The following is a 17,497-nucleotide window of genomic DNA, read 5'->3' as shown; positions in this document are numbered from 1 at the left end:
TCGTGGCCCTTGAAAAATAAACTCAAAGGGTAGAGTAAGGTGCATTCCTTATGGGTGATTTTGATTATTTTTATTTCTTTTGATATCTGTATACAGTTTTCCCCATGTGAATATTGGTAAAACCTGATTCTAAAAGGCAAGTAACTCGTCTTCCTCTGGAAGAGTGGTGAAAGAAAAATAAACGTGCGTAGGTAAACACTGGCTTTCTTAGCATTGCAAGCACTGCTTCTATCCTAGCTAATTACCTATCAGGCTTTTAAGCTGAATGTTTTCTGGAAGTGGAACTGAAATTCCAGAATCTGTGTTGTGCACACCCATCAGATAGGTAGCTTTTCAAAATTTATCTGCTGCCTTACAGTTTGACCTGTAACCTCACTGTAAGAGATATGATTATAATTTCCATGCAGATATTACACAGGAATCTTACTATATTGTCCGTACATAATTTGTGAAATTTATTTATGTATTTTCTTGTAACCCCTCCTAAAAAAAAGGAAAATCTAATTTCTCTATAATGACTTCTACTCCTTCCTTATAGCTTCTCCACTTGACACAATTATTGAAAGTTACTTTATTCTGTACGTCAGCTTATCACAAGCAGGCTTCTGCAAATAAATAAAATCTGTTACGTAAGTCATAATGCAGCACAACAGGACCACCTTGCGCTCTTCAGTACCAGCTAACCTTTGATGTACTGGAGGCTCAGTATGTGACAGACCCAGGACTAACAGGTGAGAGACAGCATTTCTCTTTAGATTGTGATGCAAACACCTTTTCTTTGGTGAGAGATGCAAGCATGGGTTTGGTTGGGCTGGGGAGTGGGGTGGTTCTGGGAGCGCTGCGGTCTTAGCACACCAAGCGTGGTTTAGTATTGCACTACACGTTTTAACTACATTACGTGGCTGTGCTCCGAAGAGTAGCTGTGTCAGAACAGTATCGCTTCATCTTTCATTTCTTGTGTCTCTGTATGCTTAGAATTATATCTGCCAATTTCTAGGAGTGTTTTACCGTTCACAATACTTGTAAGTAATCAGATGCGCTTGGGCCCATCTTCAACAGAACTCCTTTTTTATCTTCTAGTTACAGAGCTAGTTACGTGTGATGCTCCTTTTAACATAAGGGATTTGTACAGGGGTCAGTAAGGGAATTAAAGGCAGGACAAGGCTTGCGTTTCAGGCCAGCCATCTTTTAAAAAAGCACCCTCAATTTGCAAAGCAAATACAGCTGTTTGGCATCACTCAAACACAAACATGGAATTCCCACTGCACTTTGTACACTCTTTCAAAAGTGGAAACACACATTAAAGGACAGTATTTTAAAGCAGGTTGGATCCGTTTATCTTCTGTGTAAGATTAAACTCAGAGTAAGAGCAGAACTCAGCAAAATAAAGGACCAAATATGCAGTTGGAAAACTGAAAAGAGAAGGCAACACAGCCAAGCTATTTGGAAAACTTACATTATTTTGGCATGTTTGGAAAAAAAGGTTAAAAAAAATATGACGACTTAGTGTGTTTGAAAATGTCACCCCGAAAGAGAAACTAATAATTCTGGAAGGGAAACCTTGATCTTGTAGCGTTTGCTTTCCTGGACCCTGTTATTGTAGGGGAACACCTGGTCTGAGCTTGTGTGAATGGCAGTTCTTATTGTGAGTCTGTTTCCCCATGTAGTGACTGGGCTGCATCAAGATTTTATACATCAGCTACATCCTTCCTGTTCATATACTTGTGACTACAGCAGAGGCGCCATGGCATCCAGAGGTCTCAAGTTCCTGTACCGCTGCCAACTACCCCCGTGAGGATATAATAGAAATTTGCCAGAAATTTGAGACAATACAGCTATTTCATTACGGCAAACTACTAAACCAAACTGAACTAATATGTTCATGTATGTTGTACCAGAGGCTAGAATGAGTGAAAAGATACATATATAGAGAGGAAGGGGGCAACTTTGAAAAGGGCCAAATCCTTGATGCAAACTCTGGGCACGCTACACAGCTGATCACGTGACACCATGAATTTGCAAAGTAATTTTCAGCCAAGAGTGATCAATTCTGGTATAAACAACCAGATTTTTTTAGCAAGCAGAAAATTCTGTAAGAAGAGATACTCAGAAAGCAGCAAAGGTCTGTAAAATCAGCCTTACCTGTTTCTACTGCTTAACATCTTTTATTAAAAGCTGTTGCCCAAAATGAATCCAGATTTTTGTGGGGCTTTATTACCACAGAGTATTTACAGTTTTACTTCTAACCACACTTTGTAACTGCAGCTAAGGGACCAACAGCTTCACTCTCAAGTTTTTGATGGCACAACTGGCCTCCTGTTTTCATCAGGTGAGAATTTGTCCTTCATGGATTGGGAAGAACTAAGTAGATGAAATCTACTTACTCCTGGGTGATGTTAGTATTTCTTTTTAGCTGTAGTAAGATTTAAACTACATAATGTTTATTATCTAAACAATTTAATGTAAGCCGGTTTAAAAGAGTACATTTCTGCTCTGGAAGAGCTGGTAGGAAATAACTGGAACAGTTTGAAAGAAAAGAAGAGGTAGCTTTGGTATTTCCACAGCTTTTCAGCTAAAAACAAGCCTGATGAAAACCCTCCCTGAGGATCAGTGGTAACATGTGCCTATCACATGAAATGACGTCTGCTTGCTTACGTGAAGTACAAATGAGTTCTCTATACTCTGAAGCATGCAGATAAATTACATCTATTTGAATCATCTCTTGGTGATAATAGGCCCTCTGCATCACAAGCCCATGTATAATCAGAGGAGTAATTTTATAGAAATTTAACTTGGAATCATATTTTTCTTGTCTCCTTAACCTATATGATGCCATATCACTGATTGCTTGGAAAGACAGTAGTGTGAAAGTGAGAACTAAACAACTGGAAAATTGACAGCATTTGTGAGAAAAAATTTAATCCATCAAACTACACTGGTGATACATATGTCAGCCTTTAGAGTGCAGCTGTTCAATACTAGTAATCATTAGATTACTAAATTGGAGTAACTTTCTGAACATGGTCTTTTCCGAACATGATCTCTTCTATAATGAATGATCATTTTACAAAGATTCTAAGTAAACCATTGCCACACCACTTGACAATGCATCTAATCCCAGCTATAAAACTGTAGCTCACCTTTAGTAGTTTACCCAGACAAACTACCTGGTATGTATGTGTCGTGTATCACAGTTTATCAGTGCAAATGCAGTACCAGCTGGTACTTCGTTAGTTGAGTTAGACAAGTGAAACATTAAGAAAACTGCAGACTTTCAAGAAACTTGGAAACATACAGTTTTGAGGAAGTTTCAGCCTGCAGGAAACTCAGAAGTGCAGAATTTCTGCTCCTTGTTCCAGGCCTCAAAAAACACAGTCTGTTAGCCAGGCTAAGGGATGACTCGTCCTTGGACTGGCAAGTTTCATTTGTTTTCAGCTATTGGCCTCCCAGAGAGAAGATGAAATTCTATTTTACTTCCACATTTTAAAAGGCTTTGGGTAGATAAGGGCAAAGCTATTTTTATAGTGAAAGTCACCATGAAGGTTAATGCTATTCAGCTATCATAAAACTGCTTAATATCAGTCCATCAGTTAAGAGAAACTTAGCAAGATGCACAGGTATAAAAAAACACACCGGAAGTGCCTACTCAGGTAAGTTAAAAGGCCATGTTTACACCTCATCCAATAAAAATAAGTAAGCAAAACCAAGTCCCTCAAAAAATAATTGATCTTGCTCTACCTCCCCACCACAGCCACTTTCCTGTTTAATCTATTGAAATTCAAGGAAGTTATTTTCCTTTTTTTTTTCTTTTAACCACAAGCCAGTACAGCCACTGTAATGCAAATGACACGAATGTTACTCAAAAAATACTGTGCTATCAGAATAATTAAACACTGAGGTAGTGCAAACTCAGAAAGTCCTGTAGGATTATTCTCAAAACATTTTTCTTGTACACATGCAAAATTCCATACTTTTTGTGAGCCTTAGTGCGATGTTGGACTTGATGATCTTTGTGAGCTTCAGTACAGGTTGGACTCAATTATCTTAAGGGTCTTTTCAGATCTAAATGATTCTATGACTGTGTTTACAGAAGCCTTCTAAATTCATCAGAAGTTGAAGAGGAAGGAAATCTGCTTTAGGAAGCATTGTAAAAAGCTTTAAAGGTGCATAGTAAAGTGCTCAGCTATTCAATAAATAGTGAAGTCACACAGAAGATAACTATAGAAAACTGCTTTTCAATCAGATTATTATGAAAAACAAATTTCACAAACTTAGTGTCAACGATGAATTGCATGCTCGAAGAATAAGAGATTACATTATGTTAGTATCTTTCCATAATTTTTGCCTTGTCCTTTCTTTGGTGAAACTTTTATTGTTGGGATAGGAAAAGCCTTGGGATTGTTGCTCTTTAGGTTTATTTTTTAAGAAAAACCACTAGCTTAAAGATTCTAAAGGTAAGCTGGTCTTCAATATACACACCAATAGCAGAAAATGACAGTACTGCACACCTTTACAGTGACTACTGTTCTTGGCAAAGTGTCCCCTTAAAAATATATTAGTACATGAAAATTTGGGGGTTTTACTTGTGCAAATGGTGTTTCAAGTCCTCGTGGTTAAGGAGAAAAGCCGGAAAATGTGATCGCTTCTAAATGATCTAGAAAATAAAACATTTAAAGAACACTTCTGTAATTCTAATAGTCTCAAGAATTTTAAGAACATTGCATTCTGGCAATGTGATAGGACTTCTCAATGTTTAGGAACAGCTGTATTTACTGTGGTGGAAAAGCAAAAGCAGTAGCAAAACCAACAAAAAAAACACAGCACCCAACTGTAAGCAAGCAAGGGCACAAAACAAAGCCAGGTTTCGTTCACCGATTTTAACAACTAAAAGGGCTTTTTAAAATGAGTGAGCCAAATTCGGCATTCCTCTGCTGACAGAAACATACAGCAGCTCTTCACTTCAGTATCATTACTCAAAATTTACCCTGGTTCAAGAAAGTCTCCTCTATCCTGCTCTGGGGGAAGGAGGGGTTCTTTTATCTTTCTTCAAACCAGGGCACCTCTCTTAACACTGCTTTGCTGCACAGAAGTTGAGGTTGTCCCCCCCTCATTTGAAAGGACCTGCAGAAGGACATGGGAAGGCCAGCTGGAACTCAGACCTGTGAGGTTCCCTGCAGCTGCAGAATACACAGCCCACAGTGGTGCGATACAAAATGCCAAGGCTGCACCGGCTGCCTGCCGCAGCCTCACCCCCGTGGCAGATCACACCACGTTGAGAAAGTAGCACATGTATGTCTCAGGTCTACGGAGAAAATTGCCTTGTTACTCCCTAGGCGTGCTTCTTCCCTTCCTCTATTTCTAAATTTTCTCACTCTGTACAAGCAAAGGCGGGCCCTCTCATTGCTGTTAATAACAAAATGGTGACTTATCCTTACCAGAAGTACCAGTAAGTGCATTCAACTTCTGGAATCTTCACAGCATTCAGTATGTTGCACGCTTGTGGCAAACTTGTATCTAATAAAAGCTACTTACTGTTACCTGATTTTCCTCACTTTAAAGATACAAATTAAGGAAGTTAACTCCAGTTAATGTTAACTGTTGATAAAGAGGTCTTCTTTTATGCTGTGCAAGTACTCCCTTTAAAAAGGTCAGTTGTACTAGTACAGCCTGACAAATACAAATGTGAGATCTGTAACATTAGGCTGCATGTGCTCTGTGTTTGAGGGGGTTTTTTAATCCATTTTTCTTCCTTCCCAGCATCTAAAAAATATTTAGAAATAAAGCAGAAAACACACTTCAGTGCTCATTTAAAGCAAGTTCTCCCTATGCTTTTCATGAACTTTTTCATCATAATTTTCTACCAAATCTTTGAGTGAACGACCACATGAGATGATGATCTCTTCTTTGACCAGATGATGCAAAGCTATCCAGTCTATCAGACTGAGTCAAACATTATCCATCCACTTTATCATTCTTAAGCTTAATACTCTCTGCTAATACAGCTGGTTCTTTCTTGTTTAGTACCATAGAAGTAGTAGGAATTTCAACAGCAGCACTGTCCTGTTCACTTGTTTTACTGGACACGGAAGAAGATGGCTGAGATGGCGTCACAAGAAAAAGTGGAGTTCGCTTCAGCTTTACTACACGGTTGCTTACGGGCTTCCTAGACACTGCAATCTTGAACGGCGTTTGACATGGTGTCCCATTGTCAGCACTCTGCCTTCCACAGGTCACCTGGGAATTGCTGGGCACCAATGTGCATGTTGTGGATACAGTTTCAGAAGCTACTTTGTGCAACGTCAAACTTTCATGATTGGGTCGTTTAAGAGTCACTGCAGAACGTGAAGCATTGCAAGCAGCTACCTTTAATGAAGCTGAATTCTTGACTTTGATATGGGTACTTGTTGAGGGACCTGAGAATCTAATTGGCTTGGGACCTGCTTTACACGGTAAATAGTCTTCCTCTTCAGTAAAGTCAATTAATCGTCTGTAAAATAAAAAACTTCAATTAAAGAAACAAGCTGGGTACATAAATTATTCTTTTTATAGCATTATTACAAAATAGACAATCTGTGACAGCCACCCACAAACCTGAAGTTCTTTTAATTTTTGCTTGTTACACTATCATTTATGGTTCTCAACTGTTCATCACTGCAATCAGGCTTGCCTTTATATGAATAGTACCATGAATCTCTTCTACCTATGTAAGTAATATTACTCATCAAAAATTGTAAGAGATATGGTGCACAAACTGCTAAGTGAAAATCAATGAGAAAGAAGGCTAGAGGAGTTCTAGAAAGAAAATACTAAAATGCTACAGATTCCATCAGATACAAAAGCCACTAAATACTAGTCTGATGTGTTTTAAGTTATCTACAAAAATGTAAGGCCCAACTGCACATAAACACAAAACATAAAGTTCCACACTATGTAATTTGAGAAAAGAAGAAAGGTATTGCTTATTTTTCCCTCCACCATTTCTTTTCAATCCAAATGATTATAGACAACCTTTCAAGAGAAAATGTTTAAAAAAAAAAAAAAAGAACCTATGGAAGAAAGCCTATGGAGGCTCATGGCAACTCCAGTTGGTACAAGTAGACAGCATTTGTAATGTATCAAATCACATTATATCTAGGTTTTGAGCTGACAAAGAAAAGCTGTAGCTTTAACTGACTTGATTGTCAGGAATGAAAAAACATTTATCTGGTGGGTCAGTACTGTAAACAGGCTATGAACTGAGAGAGCCACTAAAGAACAGCCTTAAAGATACACTACAGAAGCACTGATATTCTTCAGGGTACTTGCATTTTAGATTTTAAAAGATGTGTGAAATGCCACAGGGATTCATACCAAAAGAATAAACAATATCTGAGAGGAATATTTCTTATTGTTGCTCTTATAAAACTGGTATATGAGGACACTATTCAAACAGAAAGCTTGCAAATAATGAGTCCAGGGAGGTTTTCCTCAGTGCCATGAGGTGAGAACGTATTCTCAACATCTGCACATCCTAGATCAAAAGAACCACCAAAACAAAAAGGAAAGCTTAAACATTCAAAGATTTGGTGCTTTAACAGTAGCAATGAAGTATAGGTAAAATCTCATCAGTAACTAGGTTCATTTACAGTACTATAAGACAGTATATGGTCTCACCAGGATCACTGCGGTACCTCAGGAGTTTTAACTGAAACCAGAACATAGTTTTTTGAGGGTGCAGAAGAATAGAGAAGACAAATCAAAGCAGAGACATGGGAGATAAAACAGGCAATGGTCATAGAGGAGCATTCAGGAACATAGGTAAGCTGTTTGGCAAGCCAGGAATCAAATGCTCACAGTCCCTCCTATTTGAGCTATGAAAAGCAAAGAATGTGCTATCCAAAAAATAATGGGGAGGATCTTCAGATAGGAGTTTTCAGTCGGATCATTGTGCTGATGTGGCTCTGTGGCTGCTGCTGAAATGACAATGTGGCCAGGGACAAGGAAAGTCAGCAGGATCCTCTTCTGTTTAGCAGCAATAGAGGCTGTAGGGTGGCCCAGATCAAATGTGTAACTGCATCTGCAACAGCTGCTTTTAGGTAATGTATTGTAGTCAGAAGTATCACCGTAAAAACCGCAAAAAAGAAATTCTAGAAATTCCTTCTAAAATGTGACAATCAGTTAACCTTTTAAAGTTTTCAATTAAATTTCTTTTTTAGCAGTCCATTTAACTAATACTGCTCTCTACTTTTTGAAATTACTCCTTCCCACTCTAACGTGATGTTTTAAAGGCTGAAGAAGTAGAATAGAAAGAAGAGTTTCGGCAGCCTGAAAAAGGTAATTTGTTTCTAGCAAGTTCTGTTCTGCAATTAAGCTGATTATAAGACATTTTACAAAAACGTTAACTAGAAAAAACAGAGAAAACTCAGCATTCATAACTATTCAAAGAACGTGAAATTATTTAAAAACAACCCACATTGTGCTGTATTTCTGCTTTATTTTAAGCCACCTATGAAAATCAGTATACCTTTTATGAACTGGAGGCATATGATGCAAACTGCTTTTCAAAGGGCGTTCTTCAAGAGTCCAGCATTCAATCAGCTCCTGAGGCACTCTCCAGTAGCTGACACCTGCATTTCAAAGGGACATTGTATTGATGAGCTGAAAGAACATAGGTAATATTATGTGTATATACACCTGACTAAATGAATGGGTGTATTTTATTACATAGAATTTCAGCTTTGAAACTAGGCTGACGTGAATGCTGCTTACAGCCAACGTGCCTCTAGGGCTTCCACCAGAGTTCCCAATGATAGCAGGCTACCACCCTTTGCATGTGGTGGCTCTCACTAGATTCATTCATGTCAACTCGTGTCACCTTGTTGGAACATCCCTTAAGACTCTTTTTTTTTTTTTTCCAAATAGCCACTACTAAGGGATATTTTACAACATCTTACTGAATGAGTGAAAACGTACGCAGACTTTTTATTATCGTTAACTGGCAAATATTTTGCTTATTTTTCTGTAAAAAAAGTAGTACTACTGCGATAAAAGAAAGAAAATTAATACTCTACCTCTCCCTTCCCAGGCATCAAAAGCATCCATCATCTTTTTCAACTCGGCTACTGAGTAATAGCTCCAGATGTATTGGACGTTATTTCCAGCTTCTCTAGAAATATTGTTTTAAAGGTAACAGTTATGTGGTAAATCTAGTTAAATCCTTAAAAATGTAACACTGATGAAATGTATCATTCTTTTTACCAAATCCTACCTATAAGGACTTACTTAATAGTAAATGTTTTGTAAAGTAGAAAGGAAAATGTTACTTAAATTTCATTTTCATTTGTATAAGAGGTTCTAAATAGCCATCCTCCTATGATCTGCATGCCTGTGAACACCTATTGCTAAAAATGGGTATTCATGAAAGAATATATTCAATAAAGGAATAATTAAACAACTAATGGTGTAAAATCTGTTCTTCTAAATCTCAATCATTTATTCAAGGGAAAACACAATAGGAGGACAGATACCCGATACTATGTGTCCAAATACTCTTGGAATAAATATTAATATTCCTAGCCTAAATTTTGGAAAATAAGCATATAAAGATAATGAAACATCAAAAGCTCTATCTTAATCATGTTTCAAAAGGTACACAATGAAGTACACTTCTGACACTGTACTGTGGGACCAAGGGAACGACAAATTGCTTCCAGACACTCAGAAGTACCGGTCTACCAATAACTTATAATTACTGTCAAAAAAATACATTAATAGTGTAGTAGAGATGTACATGTCCTTTAAAGAATTAAAACCATTTCCTTTCATGTTCTGTTCTTTTCGGTGTTAAATATTTCTTTCAGCTGTCTTCGAAGACTGCAAAATACAATTGCATGAATCACAACCAATTTTGTGAATGTTTTTGGAACTTTTTCTGGTTGGGGATTCATTCACTATACTTAGTGTAAGTATCATGCTAAATTAGAAAGCAATTTTAAATGGTTAAGACATTTTAAAAATAGCAAGTAAAACATAACAAGAACTTACAGCAACTGCATGCTAGCCACCTTTTGTGGACTCTCTCAAATTCTTGTACTCCATGCTTAGTTTTTATCGTTTTCGTTTGTTTGTTTAAAGTGACCATTGTATTAGCCAGCTGTTTTCAAAGCTGGAAAGAATCTGATTCCTTCCACAGATTTATAGTACAATAATGCTTAATAATAATAATAATAATAATAATAATAGTTGTTGTTGTTGTTATTGTAATATATTAATATTTAGGTATTATTATAATATGTGAGTGTTCATTCTCACTTCATAGTGCTTTCACGTGCTTGATGCTCACCTTACCTTTTGTAAATGCTTTTACTATGAATTTTTGTTCCTAGCTCCTTATTAATTGCATCAGTCCCATCAGCTCTTGTGGCATACACACCAATAATTTTACTTTCACAGCTTGCTCCAGAAGCGTTGAGATAGTGCAGGACCCAAACTGTAGGCTTGGTACAAACTAAATCATAAGAATCGCAGAAATCTAACAAAGCCTAGACAAAATGTAAAACACAAAATACAGAATATTAATAAGAATACACTATATTTAGTTGAATAAGCTTTCATAATGAAGTTTTCTTAACTATAATGGTGAGCTCTTTTAAGTAAATCAAGGATGTAGTTTATCTAGAATAATGTATGCAGTATTTCTTATCTGATGTTAACAGACTATATTGTAAAACTAGGAGAAATTCACAGAAAGGCAACAGAAATACTTAAAGGCATGGCAAATCCCTAATACGAAGAGAAACTGAAAGGCCTGGAAATGTTTTATGCTTTTCAGAAGGAAATGAATAAGGGAGATTGGGAAATACATGAAACAATAGCTTACTAAGAGAACACAGATGACTGTCAGGACTAACACAGCCATACCTGGTAATATGAGTTAATTTCCAATCAGTTAATTAGAATTAGCTTTTAAGTTACAATACTCTAAAATAGACAAACCCTAGGATTTTAAATAATACATTAATTTTCTTTTCTCCTTTCTTGTTCTAAAAAAATAGCAAAGTACATTTTATCTTTCAGTTTTAGGATGAATTTTTAAAACTGAAAAAAACCCAACCAAACATCTTGAAGGGATCAAATCTAATCTGAAGTAAAATTTGAAGCCAAATAGGGAACTAAACAATGTCATTCCTGCTATGAAAGTTTTACAGCAGACTTGCATGTAAAACAGAGTCAAATTTAAACTGTTGCTGTATTCCAATGATGGAAAAAGCTGATGCCCTTACCTAGTATGACTGCATTATCAACTCTAGGATTTCTTAACTGAAAATTCTGAATTTACTGGTGATTTAATGTGGTGATTAAAAAGTGCTAACTTGCATATACTGTAGTTTTAGTATCTGATGCTAATGAATGGTATGGATTAGAGGGTACATCTTTAAAAATGTAAGAAATGTCAAGACCTTTTTAAGCTCTATATTTGACCTTAAAGAATACGTCTCCATTTCATTGGCCAAATGGTCAGACAGACTGTATGGATAAGGGATGCCAAAATAATCTGCTTCCTCCTGCAGTGCAATTCGAATTTGTTCATCTTCAGGAATCCGAACTTCTCCATGAAGATAATCCAAAAGATACTTAAACAGGTATCCATCTCGATCAATTAGACATGCTCCTGAAAACATAAGTAAAATGATTTAAAATACTGCTTCCAGCAAGCGAAGACAGACTTGCCACATTCTACCAAATCATCAAGTAAAGCCTCTATATAAAACTTCTGTACTAGTTTTACTTACGTAGGAGGAGTAAGTGTACTTTCTCTATTCTTTTAAAACTGCTATTTTGTTTCCCAGAAATATTTGTTATTTGAAGATAAAATTCTCAGTGCAGTAAACATTTCTGTGGAATTTCAGTGAAATCACTAATCTGCATAGGACCATGCTACTGTACAACCTCAGCTGTTCTGCGCTCGACTTAAAATGCTAAAATCTAATTCTAGATGCATTTCTAATTCTAACTGCAGATACATATTTTCTCACTATTGCAGAAATCTTTTCAATTTTGGATCTAGGCAATATAAAAGAGTTAAAAGTAGCATCAGCTCCAATACACATCTAATCTAACCTTCCCTGAATATTGCTCAAGTTTTACAGTATTTTTTTTGTCTCTTTTTCTCTTTTGCCTGCTGGGCTCAAGGACCACTACGGAAACTGAACAAACTATATGCAGCTGTATACAATAGGCTGTTCACCGCAACTGAAAGACAGTAGCAAAGCCCTGCCCGTAAAAATGTTAAACATTTCAGATATTTTAAACACTCAAAAGTGTACAACAAGGAATTACTACTCTCCATCTATCATATCTTTAAACTGGACATACTTTGGCAGGATTTCCAAGTCACAAACAAGTGTGAAATATGACCCATGAATTGTTTTATTCAAGCCTTCATATCAAGCCATGGTGGTAAAAAATGCAAAGAAAGATTAGACCCAAAGATTAGACCCAAATCTCCTTATGTAATGAACAGAGAGAGTGAGATGCCTCTGGAGAATATAGGGGGTCATAAACAGGATCCAAGTTAAATGCCAAATACTCTGCCAACTTAAGTTTTACCTATTTTCATATTCATACTGAAGAAGTACATTCCAAAGCCACAGTTTGGACTGGGACAAGGCAGGGCTAAGCACTGTACAAACACGTATGTTTGCAAACATGAGTAGTTTTGTGGAATTCATACAAATTACTCGTAAGTATAAAGTCATGCGTGCATAATTGGTTTACATCCTGGAATTAAAGAAGCCAACTGATGCTCAGCAGATTGGGAAAAGAGCTATACTATAAAATGTATAAATATATATAAAAGCACGTATTTGCCATAGAGCTCCCTGATCAGAATGTCATATTGACAGTTTGAACATATTTACCTGATTCATCTACTTTTAGAGGAAAGCGTCCACTAAACATAGAAGCTAGCATTGAATCCTTAAAGCGGCATAAAGACTCACGCCTGGCTGTGTATAAACATCCTCGCACATTAAGTTGTAGAATACCCTGGACGTCTTCAGTCTTGCCCTCTTCCATTGCATTTGCAAATGATTATGTTAATTACAAACTATTCAAACCTGTAACGGATACAAACAAAAGTAAATCTAATGCCAGTTAAAACTGAACATCTTATATACAAGACCTAAGCATTAGCTCAGCTCTTGCATGTTTGTAACACAATACTGTAAATCAGCTTTGGAAACAGTTCTGGAGACGTATTAGTGCAAATAGCCAAATATTCTACACCTTTACTATAAAAAACTATGGCATTTTACTTTGCTGGGAAACACAGAGGTTACTCTTTTGAGACAAATGGGTGAGCGGAATTGTGTGCTCAGTATGCGTAAGCAGAGCACTGGAAGGACATTCAGGCAAATCTTGCTTTGAGTATAGTTCAATGCACTAAAAATGCAGTAATTTTGCGCTAACAACAACTTGGCTTCTTTAAAATGTGATCTTTAATTAGGGCTGCTTTAACTAGTTGTTGAAGCTGTCACGTCACTAATGCCACACTGCCCATAAATACTCTCTCTTGTGCCTGCCTTGAGCTCCCTGCAGGAGGGGGGGCCTATCTGGGCAGAAAAAAAATTAGCAGAAGAAAATCTTCGAAACGTTGGGGTTTTTTTAGAGCACGCCCTTTGAGGGCTGCTAACTCCCACTACGCGCCTTTTGCCCGGGCACCTGCTATTGTTTCACCAAAATTAACTGATGAACTCGCAGCTCGCTGGGGAACAGCTGGGCAGCCGCCCCCACGGCAGGCCGCGGCGCTCCCTCCCTTTCCTGGGGCGCTGCTCCGCCAAAAAAGGGGGAAGCCCCCCCCCCCCCCCGCCCCTCCGGGAGCCAGCCGGGGAAGGCGGCTCAGCTGTCCGCCCGGGGCCACCCGCGGCCAGGGGGTCCCGCCGCGGGGCGGGGCGGCCGCCATCCCGCGTTACCTGCGCCGCTGCGTCCCGCGGCAGGGCCGCCTCGCCGGGCCTGGAGCAGGCTGGGGCGCCTCAGGGGCAGCCTCGGCTCCGCAAAATGGCGGCCGGGCCGCAGGAAGGGCCGCGTCGGAGCCCGTGGGGGGAGAGGAGAAGGGCAGTCCGTGTGCCCGTGCGGCTCCTTCTCCTCCCCGGCGGCACCGCCGGCCGCCCGGGCTTCCCTACCCATGGGTATGGTGGGTCAGCCGGCTGTGAGGACCTCCATGGTTCTGCTGCCCCTGCCTCCCCCGTTTTGCCCGGAGGGGGTCCCTCAGGCACGGCTTTGGTGTCTGCGTCTTCTGAAGTGAGGCTTACCCACCTAAACTCGGCTACTCTGTAAGGCAGAAACCTTTCCCGATAATCCTTTTTTATTCTTTTTTTTTTTTAATTACAAGTAAGCGTTTACTCAAAGTGGGTTTGATGCAATTGCTTTTTCTGTAGGCTCAAGAATATAGCAACTCGAGCTATTCTTCTAACCTGCAGTGCTCCCCTTTTACTTCAGGGACGTCTCGGAGCCTCTCTGGTCAGCCAGGGCAGCGGCTTCGGGCCAAGGAAGCCTGAGTGGTGGGCACTGGTTTCTCCTGTGGCTGCACGTCCCCAGTTGCAGCACCAAGACAGGTGCTTTCACGAGGATGATGCTGGTACGTGCTCTGACTCTCAAGACAGACAGGTCTGCTTTGGTTAAAATGGGGGGCAAAGGTAGGAAAGATGAGCCTCAGGTCAGCTGGTGTTTTCTGGCCAACTTTGACATGACTGTTTGTCCCTTTGAGCAGATCAACTCATTAGCTTGTGTGCCAGCAGCAGTCTGTTTAGTTCTAGCTGAGATATATGAATACAGGCATCATAGCTTTTAACTTCCTTTCCTGTTGCTTGCATGTGAAATACAGGTGTGGTTTTTTTTTTAGACCTGTATGCATTTTTTAGAGTGAACTATTAATACATTAAAATAGCATGGATGAATGCAGGCAAGGTGGTTCACCCTCATACAGCCATTTCACAAAGACTTGCAGAAACAGTGTCCTGTCAAAAGGAATTGCTTACATCTGACATGCAGTTGCTAGCTCACCAAAATGCATGCATAAACAATTGAAAGGTGAAAAAATTAGATTCTCATTATGCTTTTGTCTCAGCGTCCTTATGAAAAATTTCTGTACACATGAAAAATGGTTCTGACATGCAGCCATATTAAAAAAAAAAAGTTTATATGTCTAGTTCCCACTTAACTTTGTAAGCAAATAAAGAATAATTTCTTTTTTGCCATAACATACAGTAAGAACCTATCCCTATGGGTACAACTGCTAAATAACTAGTAGTTGTGTGCAAACTTTCTCAAGTTATAAGCCAATTATATGTTTAGAAAATATATTGAGAGATAACTAAATCACAAATGTTAACTATATTTTAATTGCTATCTGAAGTCCAGTAAAAATCCGGTCATTTAACTGTACACCGCACATATAAGAAATGTGCCTGTATTGTTTTTAAATAGTTTCTCTTTACTTACCTTAGCAAATTAACTCAGTTATATCTACAGTTCCTATTGATTTTCATCTTGTATCATCCAGTTTTTTCACTCGCTATTTCCCTTTGGAGGTATTTTGTTACCGTATTTAAGGTATTTAAAACTTCAACCGCAAGTTCACTTGCTAAAGGGTGAAATCAAAGGACGTATAACAAATAATCACAGAGCAGCCACAGTTCCAACTGTGTAGCTTGCTGTAGTCTGGTCTGTTACTACATTTTGATTTTTGAGAATACCTAAATATTCATAGGCTACTGTGTTTTCAGTTACTATTTGGGACCATAGACTTGTAATTCAGACTTCCCTTCAGTCAAGTGAAGGACATGAAAGGAAAGAGCCATCTAAATCATGTTGCATCTGGCCCTAGTAGGGAGATAATACATTCTTTTTGAAATCGTGTAACTCTGAGTGATCACTTACTACTTAGAACTGGCTTCTTTTTATCTTAATGCCGATTTGCATTAGAATGGCAGTTAAAGGTACAGTAAGTACTTCACGTTTCATTTTCCTTAGCAACTAAGCATGCTACAGTTGCAGCAAAGAGAGGAACATGGCGCTCATGCTGTCTGAACAGTTCCTGGCTAAGAGTGTACCCAGAAGTCAGGTCTTTAATGCTTAATATCTAATTAATTAAATAAGCACACAAGTTACAACATGCCACTGAATGCAATACAGACTGATAATTCATGGATGTTGGACTTCCTATAAAATAAGTGAAAATAAGTATAATAGATTATTTTTGTGGAATAATGGTGTCTGGTTTAACTATATCTTTAGTAAGGATGTAATGTGTGTTGTCCCTTACTTACTGGGAATAGTTCATACATAGCGATTGCAACTTAAATGTGGCTGCTGTTGTCAAATGTTACAATACATTTTAAGTTATAACTTCTAGTCTTTCTCACCCTAAAGCATTCATTTAATGAAGCTGCAGCTTTCCATGCTTGTTTTCTCCTCTAAGCGGGCTTGGTTTGCCTCCAAAGTCTGAACAATGTTCCTTCATGCATTTCTGCATTGAACCATATACATACCAGAACAATCTACATGGTTTCAGTCAATATGGGTATACACGCACACAGTGCAATAGGTAAGTTTTGGAGCTCAAATTTAACCATGTGAAATATCATTACTATTCAAGCTTAGTACAGCATGTTCTTGGTATAGAAGCATGCAGCATAACTAATCTGCACAAGCAAACTGCCTTTTGAGCTGTATGTTCTTGGGAAATGAACACAGGGACTTTTTTGTTCTATTTTTCACTAGTTTCCAAAGGAAGCCAGGCTTACACACTCAGCCTCTATATTTGTGTTTCAGTTTACTAATTTCAGTCAAATTTGACAGAGGGGAAGAGGCATTAAGAAATGAATTTTCATTAAGCTTGTGCAAGAAAGGGTGTGATTAGAGGAAGATGTGTTCTTAATACTATAATTTCAGGAAAAACTATAGCATGAGCTCAAGTCTTGTTGGACATCAGAGAATCCACAGAGGGAGAAGCTGTTCTACACCATCTACCCACTGGAAAGTGCTTTAGTCATAGCTCAGTCTGCACTAGACCCTACGGGATTAATTCGTCAACCAAGATTCTTTTCAGAGATGGATTTGTAAGTATCTAGGAAGACAAATTCAGTACAACACTTCCCACATGGTTAGGGCTTTTACAACAGGTTGGTCTGTTTGTATTTTCCCTCACTCCCTCTCATTTCTATTCAGTTTAAAGACCAGTCATAGGATCCAAATGACTGAAAACCAGAATTCTGTTCTTAATATATATTTAAGATAGATAGGCTGTGAAACTTGGCAGTGCTTTAAGCTCTTTCCCACTTTGAGTGGCTGGCAATTAACTGGAGATTTTCACATGTGAAATGTTACAGTGTGGGAGTTCCTCAACGGAGCGTAAAGGAAAGTATGACCACAGGTGGAAACGCAGTACTTCAAGTTTTGTTTTAAATTTATTGCCCGCAGTAGTAACATAAACATTAAATGGAAGCAAATTAGTGAT

At 38.3% G+C, this 17,497-nt stretch overlaps 1 protein-coding gene across 1 annotated transcript; it reads right to left on the bottom strand.

The window, feature by feature from the left end:
• Nucleotides 1-5,799: 5,799 nt before the first annotated feature.
• Nucleotides 5,800-13,056, bottom strand: KCTD18 (potassium channel tetramerization domain containing 18). The gene is made up of 6 exons (XM_059820480.1): nucleotides 12,900-13,056; nucleotides 11,439-11,650; nucleotides 10,327-10,520; nucleotides 9,051-9,145; nucleotides 8,504-8,606; nucleotides 5,800-6,487 (listed from the first exon to the last, which is right to left on the bottom strand). The coding sequence occupies exons 1-6, from the start codon at nucleotides 13,054-13,056 to the stop codon at nucleotides 5,953-5,955; spliced, it is 1,296 nt and encodes a 431-aa protein (XP_059676463.1). The 3' UTR covers nucleotides 5,800-5,952.
• Nucleotides 13,057-17,497: the final 4,441 nt, after the last annotated feature.

The sequence above is a fragment of the Gavia stellata genome, chromosome 8 (assembly GCF_030936135.1).
Source record: "Gavia stellata isolate bGavSte3 chromosome 8, bGavSte3.hap2, whole genome shotgun sequence".
Taxonomy (NCBI): domain Eukaryota; kingdom Metazoa; phylum Chordata; class Aves; order Gaviiformes; family Gaviidae; genus Gavia; species Gavia stellata.
This window is presented reverse-complemented; position numbering and strand designations above follow the sequence as displayed.

Coding starts and splice junctions, on each gene's coding strand:
- KCTD18 (XM_059820480.1), bottom strand. CDS start 13,056: ATGGAAGAGGGCAAGACTGAAGACGTCCAGGGTATTCTACAACTTAAT. Junction 10,521..11,438: donor CAAATATAGAGCTTAAAAAG/GTCTTGACATTT, acceptor CATTTTGTCTAG/GCTTTGTTAGATTTCTGCGA. Junction 8,607..9,050: donor TGATGCCTGGGAAGGGAGAG/GTAGAGTATTAA, acceptor TTTGAAATGCAG/GTGTCAGCTACTGGAGAGTG.